The sequence below is a fragment of the Paramormyrops kingsleyae genome, chromosome 11, assembly GCF_048594095.1.
Source record: "Paramormyrops kingsleyae isolate MSU_618 chromosome 11, PKINGS_0.4, whole genome shotgun sequence".
Classification (NCBI taxonomy): Eukaryota; Metazoa; Chordata; class Actinopteri; order Osteoglossiformes; family Mormyridae; genus Paramormyrops; species Paramormyrops kingsleyae.
Window position 1 is genome coordinate 8,449,688 of NC_132807.1, and position 20,146 is coordinate 8,469,833.

At 47.0% G+C, this 20,146-nt stretch overlaps 1 protein-coding gene across 1 annotated transcript; it reads right to left on the reverse strand.

The window, feature by feature from the left end:
* Nucleotides 1–355: 355 nt before the first annotated feature.
* On the reverse strand, nucleotides 356–18,718 carry aldh1a2 (aldehyde dehydrogenase 1 family, member A2). Its single transcript, XM_023814205.2, has 13 exons — nucleotides 18,413–18,718; nucleotides 9,015–9,119; nucleotides 8,426–8,566; nucleotides 7,739–7,868; nucleotides 6,953–7,014; nucleotides 5,823–5,951; nucleotides 5,563–5,676; nucleotides 4,079–4,181; nucleotides 3,038–3,222; nucleotides 2,427–2,591; nucleotides 2,173–2,330; nucleotides 1,597–1,671; nucleotides 356–1,181 (listed from the first exon to the last, which is right to left on the reverse strand). Exons 1-13 carry the CDS (start codon nucleotides 18,527–18,529, stop codon nucleotides 1,109–1,111), a joined length of 1,557 nt encoding a protein of 518 aa, XP_023669973.1. The 5' UTR covers nucleotides 18,530–18,718; the 3' UTR covers nucleotides 356–1,108.
* Nucleotides 18,719–20,146: the final 1,428 nt, after the last annotated feature.

Here is a 20,146-nt window from a genome sequence, read left to right on the forward strand (position 1 = left end):
CACACAAGCTTATACAGACACACAGAGATATACACACATGCACGCTCACCAACACACAAACACACAGACACACAAGCTTATACAGACACACAGAGATACACACACACCTGCACGCTCAACGAGACACACAGACTCACAAGCTAATCCAGACACACAGAGATACACTCACACATGCACACTCATCAACACACAAACACACAGACACACGCTTATACACACACAGATACACACACACTTGCACGCTCACCAAGACACACACACAGACACACAGAAGCTAATCCAGACACACAGAGATACACTCACACATGCACACTCATCAACACACAGACATACTTGACAAACACAACATACAAAATCTTGAAAAAAGTTTTTAATGAAAAAATCTATAATCAATTTATATCTTAGTTATATTTTCATAGTACATAGTTGTATAAACAATGGACATCAACATTAGATCATTTGTATAAAATGCACTGATTTCTTTCAGCAGATGAGTAAAATTTTTAGACTAACCATTTTGTTTTTTACATTAAAGAAAAATCAATAAAACATGATATACAGTGTTAAGTAGTAAAAGAGGAACACACAATCGGAATTAACCGCTAAGATGACCCATTGCGTTTTAGCTGGGGGGGGGGGTCAGTGGTCATGGCGGTAAGATCAGTGAGGCTCTATGTAACCGGGTTACCGAGTGTCAAAGAGGCAGTGACAGTGAGGGTGTGCGGACATGCATCGTGTAAAGCAGGTGTTCACAACCTAGCCCTCGAGTATCCCAAGACGCTCCATGTTCCTGCTCCCTCCCAGCTCCTGGTAGGAAAAACACAGACTATCTGGGGGTCCCCAAGGACTGGATTGAGAAACAGTGGTGTAAGGGACCTGCTCACCACGGCCACACAGTCCCCATCTTCACCCCTGACGGTAAGTATCCAGCAAGGGCCGAGGAGAGAATGGGGGGAGGGGGGGGGGGGGTCGTCACAGGCAAAGGGGAGAGAGGCTGCCGGTTGCGCTGGGGTTGGGCGATAGCTGGGGCCCCACCGGGTCCCTTGAGTGCTTTTAGTACGGTTAGGGGACACAACGAGGAGCCCAGCATCCTGACGAGGCGTAGGCCCTAGGAGTTCTTCTCCGGAAGCTTCATGGTCACCGTCTTGGTCTCAGAGTACTCCCTCAGTCCGTACTCGCCCCTGGAAGGTGGACACACACACACACACACACACACACACACACATGCTCGTTAAGACGTGATGCTGAAAGGCACATGGCACCACAATCCTCCAATGACGGCTGCACAACTTGCCCTGGGACACGACATGCCAACAGTGTGGCATTGCAGGCCTGGGTGATTCCACATTAAACACGACTGGGGGGCCAAGTGTATAGATTACAGGCTGGGGCCCCCATGCCTTACACATGCACAGAGTCTCTGAAATCGAATTTAAATTCTTACTCGAACTTCCATTTAAAGAACTACATCACTCTATGAAATATAATACAACTACGAAAACACATAAAACAATTTAACACTATGATGTGAGAGACCTAGACCTGAGGGTCTACGTCGACATCGCTGGACCAGACACACCAGTGTGGTGGACTTACATTTCCCGCCCATTTCCAGACATCTTGAATCCTCCAAACGGACACTGGGAGCTCAGGGCATTGAAGCAGTTTATCCTGCAGGATACAGGAAGCAGTCGTGGTTACAGCCTGCAGCCTGCAGCCGCTACCTAACCCTAGTGCCATCTGAGGATTCTGGTTAGTCGTTCAAATGGGCAGTAACTACAGACTGTATTTAAAGCGTCTGTGATACTGACTCACGGCCATTTATGTCTGGAGCTTAAGAGAAGATTTTTAAAAGCGGCAGATAATTGACAGTTATTGCAACCAAAATAAACTAAACTTCAAGGAAAAAATGTTAGGGCCAAACCGACTTTAAACAACATATTACATTAAATTCAGCCTCAACAGTGAAAGCCATCGCTATTCCCAGAGCAGTAGGACATCTATAGAAAAAATCCCCCAAAGTGAAGATATCAGATAGACTCATAGGACAGGAGATCGAGGCACATTGCAACAACAAAAATGATTGTGTGATGCTGGGTGCTGATAGCGCTGCTCCGCGATGCTAATGATGCTAACGATGCTAATGGGTGGGCTCCTGAAGAGGCCCCTTACCAGACAGTGCCGGCCTGCATGGCTGTGGACACGGTCATGGCCTTGTTGATGTCATTGGTGAACACGCCGGCAGTCAAGCCGTAATCAGAGTTGTTGGCTCTCTCGATCACCTCCTCCATGGTCTTGAACTTCATGATTTGCTGAACAGGCCCGAAGATCTGCAGTGGTGGGGGGGACACAGACGAAAGGCGTGTTTGGATCTTGGTGAAACCGCACACTTGGTCGTGGCAGGCGATGGAGTGCAGATGGTGTACCTCCTCCTTGGCGATGCACATGTCATCGCTGACGTTGGAGAAGACAGTGGGCTCCACAAAGAAGCCTTTGAGGCCAAGGGCCTTGCCCCCGCACTCCAGCCGGGCCCCCTCGCTGATCCCGCTCTGGATGAGCTCCAGGACACGGCTCTGCTGCTCCTTGCTGATCTGCAGTCAGAGGAGAGGGGCGTGATTCAGGGCCTGAGACAGCAGCGGACAGCACTTGTGCCAGTCTGGCCCCATGGAAGCCTTAAGGAAGCCAATTCTCTCTCGTTCAATATCTCCATGAATATGAATCGAAAAATTACTATGGTACGTTTATTTAAAAAAAATCATGAAGTATGTTCTGAGTGTTTTCCTTAGATGCCCCTTGTGGGCGTGTGATCTTCCTGTGCTGAGATAATGGCCCTTTACTGGAATGAACTCCTTATTCTGCCAAAGCTCAGAAATGCATTTCCTCACAAGGAAAACATTTTTAAATGGTGACAAATACACAAGAACGTTTCACACATCCGCTAAATTCAGCTTCCGATGTGCAATCTAGAAGGGCTTGGCTGATGCCCCCCCAACCTCCCCAACTCCCTCCCCCTCGGATGTCCGCCAGATGGGTTGACCTGGGGGCCCTGCTCGGTGCTGGGGTCAAACGGGCTCCCCACCACCCTCTTCTTGGCTCGCTCCACGCTCCTGCGCACAAACTCCTCGTAGATGGGCTCCTCCACGTAGATGCGGGAGCCAGCGGTGCAGCACTGGCCGTTGTTGAAGAAGACGCCCTGGTGAGCCTGCTCCACGGCCACGTCCACTGTGGAGGAAGCAGGGCCTTCACCACACCGCTCCTGTCGTACGAGTCTTAGCTCTGCTAAGTGGCTAACAGTGGTTCGCAAATGGGCGTAAATAACGAAAAAGTGAAGTGAAAATGAATATGAGCTGCTTAAACATGGCCACCCAGATGCTTGGCAGATAACTGCAAAGTCAAACAGCTGAAATGCAATGAAAACATGTCCGCTGACCGTCCCTATATCAAAAACGCGAGCCCCCCCAAGTGTCCTAGTGTGTCCACTGCCCACTTTCATCCCAGTGGTCACCCTCGCTGTCACAGACAGCATGAAATGCCGCAGTCATTAACGCTCTTCCGCTTCCCGTGGTCGCGCGGCTCTCCACTTCGCGCGTTTGATATCCGACCCAGGCGGGTGGCAGGGGGTGTGGCGGGTCCCCTCTGATGGCACGCGGGGGGCTAACAGAGTGCACTGATTTATGGGCCAGTCGCCTGGGGTGGAGGCGGGTAGGGCGGCCCCCAGTGGGCTTGAATTACGGCCCCCGTGAGTGGCTGCAGAATGCGGTGGAGGGCAAGGTGCTGCGCTTCGGATAAGCCGCTAGGGATCGCAGTAGCGCCCAGACATGCACGGGACGGAGGCTGGTACGCTGCCCGCAGAAGCCGCCGGTGAGCCAGTCAGCCGGACGCCTGCCGCCACCTCGGTCCCAGACTCACAAGTGGCTTCTCAGGTGTCTGCGTCTATCCGCAAAGCCCACCGCCTCAGACCCTACCGCTCAGAAAGGCAAATAAATTTAGCGGATAAATTGCTAGCAGACTTTTGGCGGCTCCCTGAGAGCCCCCCCGTGAGAGCGGGGAAGTTGACATCGGAGCGGCGCAGGCTTACGGTCCGCATCTGCGAAAATAATGTTGGGGCTCTTTCCTCCGAGTTCCAGCGTCACTCGCTTCAAATTGCTCCGTCCAGCTGCTTCTTGGATCAGCTTGCCGACCTGCGGAAGGAAACGCGGCTCAGTGTGACTCACAGAGATGCCCGGCCGGATCCCGGAGACCGGAATGCTAAATTGCTCAGGTGGCTTCCATTTAAATAAGTTAGCAGGTTGGGGTGGGATTGGGGCAGTGGCCGGGCAGGGGGGCCCCCTTATGGGCTCTTCCGGAGCCGGAAGATGCCAAACACATATCCGAAACATCCATTACACCAACAGGCCGGCAGCAGGGAGCGGAAAATATGATGCCTCAGCAGAGAGAAGGTTCTGGTTCAATCCGCCTCCGAAGGCCACAGATGATGTAGGTGGCATCTCCGGCTCTCTGTGTTTTTTCCACCGAATCGTTTTGTGTGGATATTTTAGGATGTTTTAGGTGCCATAAACAGACGGGCGGCGCAGTGAGTGCTGAAACTCACCAGCAGACTAAACGAGACATTTCCTAATGTTCATGACAAAAAGAGACTAGCAAGGTTTGGGTCTCCCCCAAGCTGGCCTGCAGGCCCCCCCATTCCCTTACCTACCAGCTGGGGGTGGCACCTGGAGGTTCTCCCTACCAAACCAGCAAATGTTCATTACAGCCTGTCTCTAGCCAAAATGGGTGCGAGCATTAATCTGACCGGAGCAGGTAGCCTGCTGGGCCCGAAAACAGACAAGTGGAAGAACAGCTGTTGTGTCGTCAAACATTTGTTTGGCGTGGACCCCCCCTCCCCCCCCAACCCTAAAACTCTGCTGCAGCTCGCTTTGATGGCAGCACGGGCTGTGTTGATATGTAAGGGAGACTCTGGAGCACCTTCTTCTGGGTCCACTGGCACTTCACGTGACCTCGGCCCTCTGTCCGGCTCCCAGCCGCCCACCTTGCCCCTGCCAGGCTGCCAGTGGGCATCACCAGGTGGAGCAGCGTGGTGCCGCTTGTTACAGCACAGTGACACTATCACCAGGGAGCCACGGGAGAGCGACGTCTGGGAATGAGGAGCCCCTAGTGGGAGCGGCTGGCGCCCCGGCTGTGTGATAGCAAGCGGTGGCCAGCGGGCATCGGCAGATCAAACCTGCATGAGTGGTGGCCACGCTGCATGGTTTTTTCTTTAGTATATGTGATGGACCACCCTGCACTCTCCTGACGGAGAATCTGAGGTGTCCCTGTCGCCAGACCCAGCAAACAACACAGAGCACTAGAACATTCCTCTGGTCTGATCTGTCCTGCCCAATGACAGGCCGCTTGCAGCTGAGCCTCCAGCAGGGGGCACTAATGACAGGCCCAATGGCCCACAGCACATAAACCTCTAAGCATCTCAGATGAGCGAGGGAACCACAGTGACCCCTAGCTGCCTCCCGCGCCCCCTGAGCAGAGGTGGGGCTTTATCGTCCAGCGCCCCCCTTGATCCGTTACCTTGGTCGATCCCGTAAAAGCCACCTTGTCGATGCCCATGTGGGACGCGATGGCGGCTCCCACCGTTGGCCCAAATCCCGGCACGATGTTGACGACTCCTGGCGGGAACCCGGCCTGTCCAGATAGAATTTGGAAATGGGTTTCTAAGCCGTGTGTGTGGGGGGTGGGGGGATTGTCAACGATCAGCCCATATTCCTGGTGGCCGGGGGGAGGACCGGAAAAGTGAGCAGTTTGAACGGCCGAGGGTGGCTGGACGTTACCTCTTTGATGAGGGCCCCCATGTAGAGGCAGCTGAGAGGAGTCTGCTCGGCCGGCTTGAGCACCACGGTGTTCCCGCAGCACAGTGCGGGGGCCAGCTTCCAGGCTGTCATCAGCAGTGGGAAGTTCCACTGCGCACACACAGGGCAGAGGGCACGGGGGGGTTGGCACACAGCTGGCACACACACAGACACTCGACGGCTTCTAAACATGGAAAGGCCCCAACTCGCTCGCTGTCGCACGGCCGTTTGGCCCCCCCACCAGCTTTCTACTGTCCCTACTGTCAGTGGAGTTGGAGCGGAAAATGAATGGCACTGGTGTGACCCAAAGGCCCCCTCCAAGCTGACCTTAGCTTCAAGCCCAAGGGAAACATGAACGCAGCATCACACAAACAAACTCATCTCTGACTCTCAGACTATCAGGTGCCACCACAGTGGATGCGATTCGCCATGACCTTCAACACGTCTCATCTAGAAAGAGCTCTATTAGTAAATGTGCTTCAATTTAACTAAACAAAAGTTGCCATGGAGCTTTCCAAGTTTCTCAAAGTGCCGAACATATTCAAGTTGTCTGTGAGCAACTGTCTTAGAAGGGAGATGAGCTGTTAGAAGAGAGATACTTGGTTTAAGAAACATTATACACAGGGAGATGCTGCCTTTTCTTGTCATACACGTAATCTCATTCCAAGGGCTTTTTCAGTGTCCCCTCTGTCACACACACAGAAATACATTGTCCCATGCTGGCAATTCTTTCTCACTTTACTGGCTTTCAGTACGTTCACACAGCATGGTGCTTGCAGTGTTTTGTCATCCTTTCCGGAATGTTCTGACCATTGTCCTCCCCCCATCTCGAGCCCGGGGCAGCCAAGGCCCCGTCCCTCCACCCTGCGGACTACACGAGCTACATTCTGGGCAGCTTTCTGACTCGGTCTGCCTGCCCAAACATACAGTGACCGGCAAACACGTCACACAGTCCCCAGGCTGGGACCACCAACAATCTCCCTCGTCCGCAGTCACCTCCCCCCCCCCCAACCTTTTCCCACCCACTTCCCTGTTTTCCCCGGAAAAACCACGCAGCTGTGAGAGCGGCATTTTATTTGATTTGAACAAAAAGCGGCCTGCCAGATACTCACTGGGATGATCTGTCCACACACGCCGATGGGCTCGGTCCTGGTGAATGAAAAATAATCCCCATCTGCAGAGAATGTGGGGGAGAGACCGGGATCGCTATCATTCAGGGCTCCAGTTGAGCTTGGCAGTACATGAAAAGAAAATGGGGGGGGGGGCTACTTCAGGGTAGATCTATGGCACTTGCATGGGAGAGATCAGACCGATGCAATAGTTTGTTGGTCATATTTATTTCCCCTTAGTGCATAATAAAAAACCAGCTCAAAGTCCCAGGAGCTTTGAAAGCCGATCTCCATAAAGATGACCAGCAATCAACTGTAAATTGGACTTGAGTACGGGAGATGGATTTGAAGTTGTATAGTAGCAAATGACTGAAGGGTAACCGTGATAGGGACAATGTCATTCCCATTTCTCTGGTATTGCAGAGTGATCATATGGACTGTTAATGGGGATTCTCTTGGGAAAAGTGCTGGTACCAGTAGGGCAATGAGCTTCACTGGGTTTGACTGCCAGTTCAGACCTCAGATGGGGCGATTTCAAAATCTTTCCAAAAAGTTGTAACACGCAGTCAAAATGATGCCCTGAGCTCTATGCCTCCCGGATTTGGTCTTGAATATCTTCGCTAGGATATGCCAGGCAGCTGGGTGCCATCAACCCAACAGCTTCACTCTGGATCAGAGTCAAGGTGCGTTTGACCATCAAGCACCTCTTCATAATAGTAAGACTGTCCAGAATTACCAGAAGGCCATCAAGATGACGGCCAAATTCAGCAGCCAAACCCTTGGACTTACCCATCGGGATGGTTAATCCATGGATCTTGTCAGCCCAACCAGCAAAGTATCTCAGGGTCTTAATGGTTCCTAGAAGGTCCACATAGAAGGCAGAAAGAAACGGCTTCCCGCTGTCCATGGACTCCAGTGTCTGCAAAGGTGGGTAACGAGTGAAGCTGGAGTTATCAGGAGCAAGTGATTCCGTCCTTGAAAATGATGCCATATTAAAGGACACGGAATTATGAGCCTGCAGTGACCCAGGGGAGAGTCTGCTGTTTCTGCTCCTACTTATCCAAAGTGGATAAAGAATGACTTATGGATCCAGGCAAACATATTGCTCAGTTATATCACTTCATACTAAGACTTCTACATTCAGCATTTGCTTCATGTTTTAAACGTGTAAAGCATGCAGTTGCTTCATATGCCCATTTCTTAAATTGACAGGAAAGTGAACTGAAGCACATCACATAACATTAACCGTGACATAATTTCATGTCACATTTTAAATCTGCTGTTTACACAACTCAGATGTTTGTAGTTCATTATGAATCTATGAATAAAATGTTAAAAATCAAAAATCAGTTGTAGAAGAGCCTGAATAATGATCAAATCATTTAATCATTTAAATCATGAAAAATCATCTAAATCTTCTCAGATTTGCATGAGGGATGCGTGAACTGATAGCGAGGAAGGCTGCAGCCCACTCACCGCCAGGTAGGACCTGTCCCTCTCCACCAGGTCAGCCAGCTTGGAGAGCAGCCTTCCACGTTCTGAAGCGTCCATCCTGCGCCACACGGAGCCCAGGGAAAAGGCCAGGCGGGCAGCCTGCACGGCCTTGTCCACGTCCGCCTTGGGGAGCGGGGATGCAAACAGAGTGAACCTCACGCCTCTGGCTCATGCTCGCTAAGCGTGACAGCATCCAATCAGGCTGTTCTGTTGACTGATAGAATTACTTTGATCTCTGTCAGCCGTACAGAGTTTCCACACAGAGGCACAGATCAGGGTGGTGATTCAGAATGGCTTGCCTGCCCAACCACATTAGACTAAACTCTACTTCCTGTTGGCCTCCTTACTTTTTGGCCATTCACACACTTGGACAGGCCCTTAGGAATGGGCGCCAGGCTCGATGCTGTAGAAAGCACAGCATGTGTGGCATTGTACAGGAGAGACACAGAACATCATAGCCCCTTTACCATCACATCATGCGGGGCACTGTCCACAGCTCTGGGATAACAGTTTACCTTTATATAGAAAAAAACAACATCTGTTTTATAAGGATCTAGGTCCTAAAACCAACCTTGTCTGCCTCCTGAACTTCACAGATCTTCTCCCCATTGGAAGGGTTGTACACAGGGAAGAACTTTCCGCTGACCGAGTTCTGCCACTCATTATTAATGAAGATCTGCAAGGGGGACACACAGCTGTCAGGATTCACCACACAGACAGACCCAAGGCAGATGAGATTTCTTTTCCATACCTGATGGTCTGGTTCATTATAATGACACACCTGTGATCCCTGGAGCTAGATGGTGATCAGAATCAGGAGCTGGCATCCACTCATCCTCACTCAGGCATGGCTGCTGTTCATACCAAACGCTAAATTCCCTTTCTAACTTTTTTCCACTTAAAATAACCAAGATCTTCTCATTCTGTTGCTCAAAAATGCAAGCAGGAATAGTTTGCTTTTTTTGTTCTTCTGCTGAGGCTCCAAGACAAAAATACTGTAGAAACCCACAACGTTACTCAGCTCCCTAAGCATATTTTCATCATTAATGTCCACTCATGCTTGATTAGTTGTATTTATTTAGTTTCCTCTCAAAATCATACATCATACTCACTGTATCATCCTCAGGAATAGCACAGAAAAGAACACCGGCGACCAATCAGAGATCACAGGCTACAGGAGAAAGTTCACCAGGGCTTGTAGAAGTCCTTCATTTTCTCATTTGACTCTGCATGTACCAGCGAAAAAGTAATCTGTCTTGCAAAACAAGTAATTAATTATTGTGCACGGCTAGTTTAGTCAGAACTACCATAGTATACAATAATTATCTAAAAGCTAATGGCATTTACAAACAACTCATTTGTGCAGCTGCTGCTTCTGATCGCCCTGGTGCTGAAGCCTCTGCAAAGTCTGACAGTGACCAGTTGGGTGAACAGAGAAAAAAAAAAACCCCTTAGCAGAGCCCACACTCATGGAGACCCCCACCCCTCCCCAGGACAAACAAGATCTGAGGAACGTTTCACGAAGAATTTTGCTTCGATGCAAGCGGCCCGTTTAATGGCATCCTCAGATTCCAGGGCCCCAGAGGGGAAATGCAAACACATACTACAAAAAAGAAGAAACATGTTCGCACTGCAGAGACCAGCATGAACTAACATATTCCTTACTGCTGCGTTCTTTCACACTCGGCGCTGGAATTGCCGTTTTCTGGTTCATTCCTGCTTCCCAGAAAGTTAATATGTGATGCGATACACCAAGTATTTGATGTCAGAGTAGAGTGGCAGGGTGGAACCATTCCCCGGCCTTTGATGACGTTCGGGTCCCGCTGACTCGGGTCCAACAGACACTGTTTTTAATGGCTGTCAGTCTGCCTGATGGATGATTGTTTGGATCACATCTGCTCACTGAAACCCCTTTCTATATACATTTGCTGTTACGGGACTTTATTTGTGGATGGATAAAGATACTCTGAAAGCCTATCTTACAACAGGGTTCAAGTGCCCCTCTGGCCTAAACCTCACTTACCCCTACGCATATTTATGACTGTAAACCTAGAGTCTTAAATACAATTTAATTGGCAGTAAACTATAAAGTATTTACTTTAGAGCAGGTCTGAAGTGCCCGTCGCTCTGGAATGGATTCAAAGCTCACCCTCGCCATCCTTCCCAGCTGGGCTGCTCTCCACCAGTTGACCAGTTCACAGGGAAAACCTCACATAAATAACTCGCTGCAGAAAGACTGGGGGGGGGGGAGGGTTCTGTATCAACCGGTACCATTCTGCAGACACTCCCGCCACGTGGGATCAGATTCCTCCCTAATTAGTCTGCATCGCCTCACCCACGTCCCCTTGACGGGAGATGGACGGGCGCGTCTGCTGCTAATGGCACGTTCACGGCCACGCTGCCCACTTACGGCAGGTACCCAATCCCTCTTCCTGCTATCAGGAATCAGACAGCCACCATTCCTGCTAACAGCAGAGGCACGGCCTGGAATCCCGCTAAGATAAATACTCCCACAATTCAAGGTAAGAGCCAGCTTCTAGATAATGGGAGATACCAGCCTCACTCCATATATCCTGTGGATTCACATTAACAGCAGGTACAAAGCTACCCAGTTGCCTTCCCCAGCCTCCCTGCCTGGCTGTCTGTGGTCTCCAGCAGTCACTCACTTAACCAAGCTCATTAAAGGCACTTCATAAAAGTGCCAGTGACATGATGAAACAGAGGGGAGAACTCTTCAGGCCGCAGAAATATACTTTACAATATATCAGGGGTCTACTGCAGTCTTAACCAAGGAGAGACTCTTGAAGGCCCGACAGTGAATAGAAGAATGCAAACATTATGGTGTTTAGTACGCTAAGCTTGACCCACCTGGATTTAGGTGTAAATGGAAGCAACTGCACAGCACATCAGATTATTACAAGAACGGCTGCTAAAAATTTGCCTGCCGATTATCCAGCTTTGCATCCCAATTTCTGTCACACGCACACCCTAGGTAGTTTTTTGGCTTAAACTGTGGGAGACCCACCATCTAACATGACACTGTGGTTTACTAGGTGCTACCTCACTCAGCTGAACTGCAGGGGGAAATTTTATGCAGGGGGAGATGCCGGTCTCCTTAGTGTTTAGGTACAGGTGACTCGCCAGATTATGTGGGCTGCCAGGTCTGTACGTTTCACTCCAAAATTTGGTTTCCCAGATGTTAATAAACTTTGCAAGACTGCCGTCACTACCAATCGACCGTAAGCAAAACAAATGTATGGCTGTCGTAACAGACGATTATTTGGTTTCTGTTTACGATGCAGGAATTAGCATCTTCCCGACCACCCGCTGTTTTGTAAACATGAAAACCACTTGGCATCAAAGAGGCCGACCCCACTACTCCAAATCGTGGGGCGTTAGGACTGACAGTAAGTCAGCCCTGAGACAGCTGTGAGCGTTCCGCACTTACTGGGAACTCATACTGGGGTATGAGCAGAATGGGGAAGGCTGAGGAACAGCAGAGAGCAGCAGGTCTGTTAGGGCGCAAGCACCACGGCACAGATCATATGATGCAAAAATATCCAGCAAATCCTTAGTAAACAGACTGTCTCCACCAAAACAGAGGAAACAGAGACAGCACAACCAACACTATAATATAACACAATATGTATGAGACCTAGAACGAAATACAAAGAAATGCGTTTCAACAAATTTCTGCTTTAAATGACAAAATTATAATCCATCCATCCATCCATTTCTTAATGAAATATATATGCCTTTTCAGTTATGTTAAAGAATTATTTATTACAACAAAGACCCCACAAAAATGAAAAACATTAAAAATACGGGACAGTTACACACACACAAACACACATCTGCTTGCATTCATATCTTTGTGGGGACCGTTCATTCATTCATTTCTATCGGCATAATCCTAATAACCTTAACCATAGGTAACCAAACAAAATACAAGACTTTTGGCATTTTTAGTTTTTTGTTTGCATCCACAGATTTTTTTTTTTAAATTGAGGTTATTCTTGTGGGGAGTGAACCAACATCCTCTCAAGGTAAAAAGTTACAGGTTTTTAATCGATCTGGTCCCCTAGAATGTAATAATTACAAAAACGCACACGGCTTGACAGTAGACTCTAGGCACCTGCTCACTAATCTCATATCTCCCCATTTCAGGGCATTTATAATTATTACTGTAACAAATAAGAGGAGGAAGGACAAATCGGCCCCGGGCCCCAGACCCCATGTTTTTTTCATTATTTGACAGCATGTCAGTCTGACACAACAAACCTCTAACTGTTCCCATTTGTGCGGCCGCCCAGCCACCGAATGCTTCAGCACTCCTGGGTTTGTTTGGCCGAGGAAACTCTCCTGGCTTCTCTCTCTCTCTCTCTCTCTCTCTCTCTCTCTCTTTCTCTTATCTTACTTCCACGAAAGCTGCACAGTCCCCTCTTACATAAAAAAAAAATATTCAGAAACCACCCATACTTTGTCTCAGCACAGCACATTTGTTCCAAGCGCTTCCAAGGGGCCAAAGCCATCGGGGTAAATTGACATACTGTCACTCACGGGACGCTCAAATAAATATGCATCCCGTGAAAGGAAAAGCGAGAGCCTCTTCTACCAAATTAGCGGGTGAGTACGACCCCCTGCCCCCCCCCCCCCCCCACACACACACACACCATGAACACACACTGAGCGTGCATCGACCCTAAGGCCCAGTCATCCTGAAGGGGGAGGAGGAGGGGGACTAGGTGAAGATGTGGTAGGGTGGGGGGGGTGGGTATTTTGAAGGGGCACAAAAACTCTCTGATCACGACTGAATGCCCTCTGATCATCCAAAATAAATGTGTCCTTCTCTGCTAATGGCGTAAGAGCCCCAGACAGCCGTCTTGCCTTTCACTTGCGAATCACTTGCCCAGCTACATTCAGGGGAGAAATAAGTCCTGGGGGCCAGTGACATAAAAGCTATCCAAGTGAGGTTTTGTTTACGGGACCAGAAGATTAGCAGGTTAATTAGCCGGGCCAATTAGGGAGCTTGGACATGTCCACCACCAAAGGACTAGTGCTGTGAGGCTTTTTCTCTCTCTAGGATACCTGGAGATAATCAGCTTTATGGAGATCCCATCCAATGTACAATGGAGGGCACAATGGAGATTTAGGTTTGCGTGCCTGTGTGTGCCTGAGTGTACAGTACTAGTCCCTGCAGCCTGAAATCATAACAGGCTGAAATGATCGTAAATTGCTGCAGTATTCCCTCGACGGAGCAAGTCAGGCGCATACTTCCACGGTACGAGCTTGGTAATATTCTGCTGGCAGTGGGCCGATGCACAATCGCGTTGCACAACTCAAAAGCAAATTTCTATTGATATTTGTCCAGGATTTTACTCAAACTGTTAGTCATGCAGTCAGGCTCTTAGATCAAGATAACCATTTTCAAATTCAAAGAAAATTATCGAATATCTGTAACATGCGAACACTTAAATGTAAGTAGAGCACACATCAAACGGCCGGGCCGGGTAAGGAGCCGGACCACAGCGATCGTGCTCTTCCATGATGACAGGAACTTCCAACCGTCATTAAACATTGTGATTTATTGCCTTAATCCTGCTTTTCAAAACAGGTCACTTCAAAATGAAAAGGGGCTACAGACATGAGGGACCATCATGCGGCAATAAGAACAGACGTGCTCTGACTCCCCCATGAGCCCGGTGTACGTGTGCGGAAGACGAGTCTCAACCGAGTCACTGTTTTCTCTCCCTGGGCCGTGCAGGGACTGGTAAATCACTCAGCTTGAAGCATCCCCTGCGTTCAAATCTATTTGATCTCGATGGCAGTGTGGACACTGTTTTGAAGCCGGGAATTCCAATTCAGCGCGGGTCAGATTCTCGCGAGGCCAATGACCCTCACAGGACCATATATTAGCGGCTGGCGGCAGCCTCTGTGCTCTGTCAGGCTACAACAGGCTTCCAGCAAGGAGGCTGCCTCATCATAAAGTTACTGAGAGCTGGCCAACTGCGCGCCCACTGCAATGATCTTATACAAAATAAATTAGACCAGCTTCAGGCAGCACTGTACAGTGTTCACATTAAGCTGCAGTTTTCAGTAAAGTCCGTATGTGAAACCCAAGAACCCTTCTGAGTTTAGCCAAAAATTCATATTCCTCTGCAGAATGCAACTATTGCAGAAAACATTGTTTGTATTTTCCTAAATATAAACAATATTCTTTTATTTAAAAATGTAAATTAATTGAGTAAATATTTACTTCCTGGCATTCTGGCTGCATACCCTACCAAAAACTAGAGTGGCGTACAGCTCTCTGCAGGAATACCACAGTAAATAAGCTGCAGTTTTACTCTGCAAAAGAAGTCATAGAAATACCATACAAAAGGCCAGCAGTTCAGAGAGATGTAACCATAACGACAAATGAGATATTAAACAGACATGTCCTTGTACCTACAGTACTGTGCAGCAGTCTTAGGCAATCAAAGAAATGATGTTTAAATGATAATCATGTTGGTGTAACACCATGTTATTATGCCTGTCAAAATGTGCCAGTTTAGCCATTTCAAAACCTCTCCTAAAATCACCCCAGTATTTGCAGCGACCATCCAATACACTCATGTATTTTCTGACTTGACTGCTACACTGTCAGAAAAAGGAGGACCGGTTTCTACAGCCCCCTTGTCACTGGGGCTGTACGCTCAAGGATCTGCCGATTGTACCCTAGCCGTAGGTTACATATACTTTTAATTTTAGGAACAGAAATGGACACTGAGGAACAACCCCAAGATACAAACAACGTTAATGTACCCCAATGGTACAAAAATGTTCCTCATAGTTACATTTCTGTACCTCAAAAGGTACATTTTCCCTTGAGGGTGCAGCCCCAGTGACAAGCAAAGGTACAAATTGTTACTCCTTTCTCTGACAGTGTAGCATACCACGTTCAGATAATCAACAGCTCTTTGACTCATTTAAATAATTTAATTAATTTAGCTGGTGGTCGGATTTAACAAACACATGGAATGGCTGGGGAACCCCTGAGGGGAGGTTTGGGAACTGAAGCGCTGTTCTCCTAGTTATCAAACAAGATAACAGTGACTTTTTGGAGAACAGAAGAAATTCTTGTTAGTTTTTATTGTTACTATTAAATTTAATATGTTCTAATGCTAAATTGTGTTTTTTTTTTTGTCTGAGCAAATATACACTGATTCCCCGAGAAAAATAGCTTTAAACATTGTCTTGGACTGACAGTAAATGCATTCTGGTCTGAGCAAAAATGACCGGACACTGTGGTACCCTGAGAGACGCCTTTCTCAGGCAGAGGCTAATGACCAGCTGCCTCTCGTCTCCCCTCTCCCTCCTAGCTGTAAAAAAAAAAAGTGAAAAACATCAATGAGGTTCCATCAGCGGGGGCTAATTTATGCCTTCCTCTGTGAGGTTATCACCCCCGTCGACCGAGCTCCTTCGTTGGGACCTCCATAAGCTCTACCACTCGCCTTCGGGGACTAGTCAAGCTAAATGTTTTAATTCCAGGTTCACTGTGCTGAGAGCTCCCCAAACAGCTCTTAAAACAAACAGCTGGAGGTGACTTTCCTTACAGACCAACCTCCATAGCTGCAAGCATCCGACCATGAGAGAATGACACATTGAATCAAAGTTGAGTGTGACGCTGAGTGACACCTTCTGCTGTTCCTTGGAAATGCATGGAAAGTACTGTAGGCCATTTTGAATGTTCAAGGTGCGCCGCACGGGGCATGTGTGGGAAAAGAGCTCACACTTAATCGCTAGTGTAGATGCCGTGCAAAAAAACAAGCTGGCGTCAAATTCAGAATAATGAAGTACGTCTTCCTGCTAAAACAGGGGCCCGCAAAGGCGTAGAGCAAAGGGAAGCATAAACCGCAGCAGACCCATGTCCGCAGACCTCAGCCAAACAGCGCACCCTCTTATATCTACCCATAAGTCATACTTTCATCAGAGCAATAACATTTTAAAAAAATGCCTTTTACACACGCCACTTGTGCGTAGCTTGGCGGGCTGTGTGCCGCACGCGCACTCGCACACGCACGCGCGCACGCACTCGCACACGCACGCACGCACACACGCCCCCCCTCCCCACCCCCGGCATCCTCATAGCTTGCTGCATGCTGCTCCATTACAGACAGTGCACACCCTAAAAGGGCGAGAGCAGGAGTCAGGCTGCCTGGACATCCCATAAATCACAGCCCCCCCCCCCCCCTCCCCCATGAAGAAGACAGTAGATTCCCCCCAAATTCCTGTGAGTTTATTCTCTCTCCCACTTTTCTCTTCAGGTTCCCCTTCAAATGATGACTGTCCCCACAGCACCGTGGGTCAAATTTTTTTTTGTTTTTCTCCAATTACACAGTAAAACTAAGGAGTTTTTGGGGAGGGGGCGAGCAGGGGACATGCAGGGGAAATTTCAGTGAGAATATTCACGTCAACCCTGAAAAGCGTTTGAATCGGTTGAATATGCGCCACAGACTGCTACTTCACTTAGTTTAATATCAGGAACAAGAAAGTGTGTCTTTGCAGAGGAGGTTTGATTCAAAAGTTAAAATACACAGTTGATGGGTTGGACTGATTGGACTCTGCAGTCTGCAGCATTTCTGATGTTCTTGCGTGCTCTGTGTTCTGCTAAACGCACGACACTTTTACAGCGGTGCTGGTGAGCTTTGTGAACGCACTACATACAGTATTACTGACACACCTCTCATGTCAGTGCCCTCTTCCTTCATGACTGTACTACAAGGCGAATCAGGAAAAATAAAATAACGTTGCAGTAGGAGACACTCGCCAAGACATAAACTTCATTTTGCTATAATTTTTATTCCTTAACGTATAAATTTAAATACACCACGTGTATGCTTCAGTTGTAGGATCTGTGAGCACGTCGAGCACGAAAACTGCATGGTTTTCGATTAAAAGAACAATCATAATATATTAATGATTCTTCAATGTATTCAAAATTAAAACGTAATTTACGACTAACCAGTTATTGCAACTGGTAACTAATTAAACACAAAATTAAATTACATACATTGGATGTTAAAATAATATATTAATTGATATATAGGTTTTGCGGATTTGTGCGTGGTTTCTGTTAGCGAGAGCCTCGCTCGCAGGCCGCGGACAGCAGCCGACACCTGCCCAGATCCGGAGCACTGCGTCACTATACAGTTTACTTCAATTTAGACTTTTGTGAATAGTCATTAAATTGTTTCCACTAATGCATCCTCGAGAGTCAACCTGTGTGCGTGTGTGTGTTTTCCCGACTTGTATTAAAGCTTTGGACTCTCGATTACTTACAAATTGGACCGCTTACAGTGATTACCTACTGTATACCACAAAACTTTACGAGAAATGACTCTCTCATTTTAAGGTTTTAAAATGTTACCTTTTATCTTTTAATCTAATTATCAAATATAAATGAAAAATCACATAAATGAGCCGTGCTCTTTCTGCTAGTTTCTAAAACTGCTTATTTGTGTTGATTTTTCTACATTCTGGTGTGTTACAGCGATTCCATATTCAGAGTCACAGTGTTATGTATGTATTTCCTCTTATATCCGTTACTTACGTAAAATGACAATGAATATCCTATTCATCGGATATATTAACAGCCTGGAAAATTACAACCAAATCCTACGAACCTGCAAATAAACCTTAAACGAATGATCCGCAATTGAAGGATTCTTGACATTTTATGATGAACATTGCATAACTTTATGAGAAATATCACATACTTTACACTTGATCTGAGATAATACAATTAATAATTAATTTTTCATTGATAATTCGGTTGTCGAAACTTTCGAATTTGTTTCCATTTTAATTGTTCATTTCATTTTGATTAAATATTATTAGTGGATTTAAAGAAGATGGATACATTAATGAAAAGATGCAATAAAACAAAACCATTTCAATTCAAAATTGTTTTTTAAAGAAATCACAAACCTTAGTATATTTTATCTCCGGATTGGACACGGGCGAGGGCATCGAATGGAGAGACGCATTGAGCGCAGCGGCGTCGGTCTTAACTTCCCCGGGTAGCTCAATTTTACTGGAAGTCATTGCGCAGGGACGTCTCTCTTGTACAGATGTGCGTCTTGTGTTTTTTTCCACAGGTTTCTGATTAGGGCTTTGGAATCCCTCCTGCGTTTATAGCCAGGTGTCAGCTTCGGCCCATTTTTATTGGGTAGTGAGCAGGGCCGTCCTCCCGATATAATTAAAATCGAACATTTACATAAAGCACTCTGGGCGATCTGGAGGAAAAAGAGACACCCCCCACCCGCCTCCACATGCAAGCACACATATATACGCACACCCCTCTTTTAAGGGGGGGGGCAGAGAAACTTTCTTCGCTTCACGTTCCTAAAAGATTCCCCCAGACATGAAGGTGTTTATCATTTAGTGTGTTTATTTACTCAATACATCAATCAGGAGCTTGGGGAAAACGTGAAAAGTGAGGAGGTGTCGGAATTCGTGCTGAAGTGGTGAACACGATGGTTTTACGCATTGTAATTAGAGGAGAATTAACACCTGAGTGAGAGCAGAGATCTGTTTGAAAGGCCGTTTAATCAAAACAACGTGTTGAGGAGCCCAAACTTACAGAGCCCACTAGGACGATGAAGTTAAAGTACCCCGAGCCGCAGCATATTTCACCCGTCACATTTGTTTACATTTGTGTTTCAAAACGTGTTCTGGAGGAGTCTGCAAATCAGTTACGTTTACAGCATTTGCCAAAAAATAGTTGATTTATTTAGTATTAAAATATATATTATAAATTAACTGCTGAATTAGATCATCGATAATAGATGAATTTTCTATGTGAAATCCAAATAACATTTTCCACTTCATTCCAAGTCAAAGACAAAAGGATATTGGGGAATTTACTTACTCTGTCAGATTTTTTTAAATGTTCCGAAGCCTTGTCCTAGGCAGATTGCAAGTGTCACTTTTGCAAGTGTGAATTTTCTTTGGCTGAAGTCCGTTTGCCACGCATTTCCCTTACTTGGCTGTTACAACATTCACAGATGGACTCAGGATGTTGTTGAAGTGTTGCCATCAGGGGGATCACAAGTTATTTCTGTCTCTTGATTGTGAGAAACGATCAGTCGGCAGTGTTGTGCTCCAGTTAGCGTTTACCTACGACTTTTCAGTAAACATTGGGATCCTCTATAGGACCACAAGTGACTGTTAGTAGCCAGTCTCGATCTGGGGGATTACACAGAAAATCACGCGTTATCTTTTCAGTTTACATCGGTTTACATTAAGCTATACACAAACCTTAACGCCTATCTTAGGACTTTCAATCGAATCGTTTAAGTATAAATTTATCATCTGCTTATTATAGCGGCTTACCCTCGGGGTTATTTGATGTCTCTGTAGCGTCACTGCAAAATTATACTTTAGATATTATTATCAATTTCATACTTTTTACAATTATTTTGCAGCTTGCTTCTTCTCGATATTTAAAATCTAATTACTAGAACACGAATACTAAATATAGCCGGACCGTGACATAAAATAAAATAAGCCACGAGATATATTTTAGAGTGTTATGATTTTTAAAGCCTCACTGGAGTGTTTTTCGTCCATCACCACAGTCTTTTTTCTTCACAGCATGGGTGACTCTCTAAAGTGCCTGCTTCACATCAAAGACGACAATTTACTGAAAAGGTGACACTG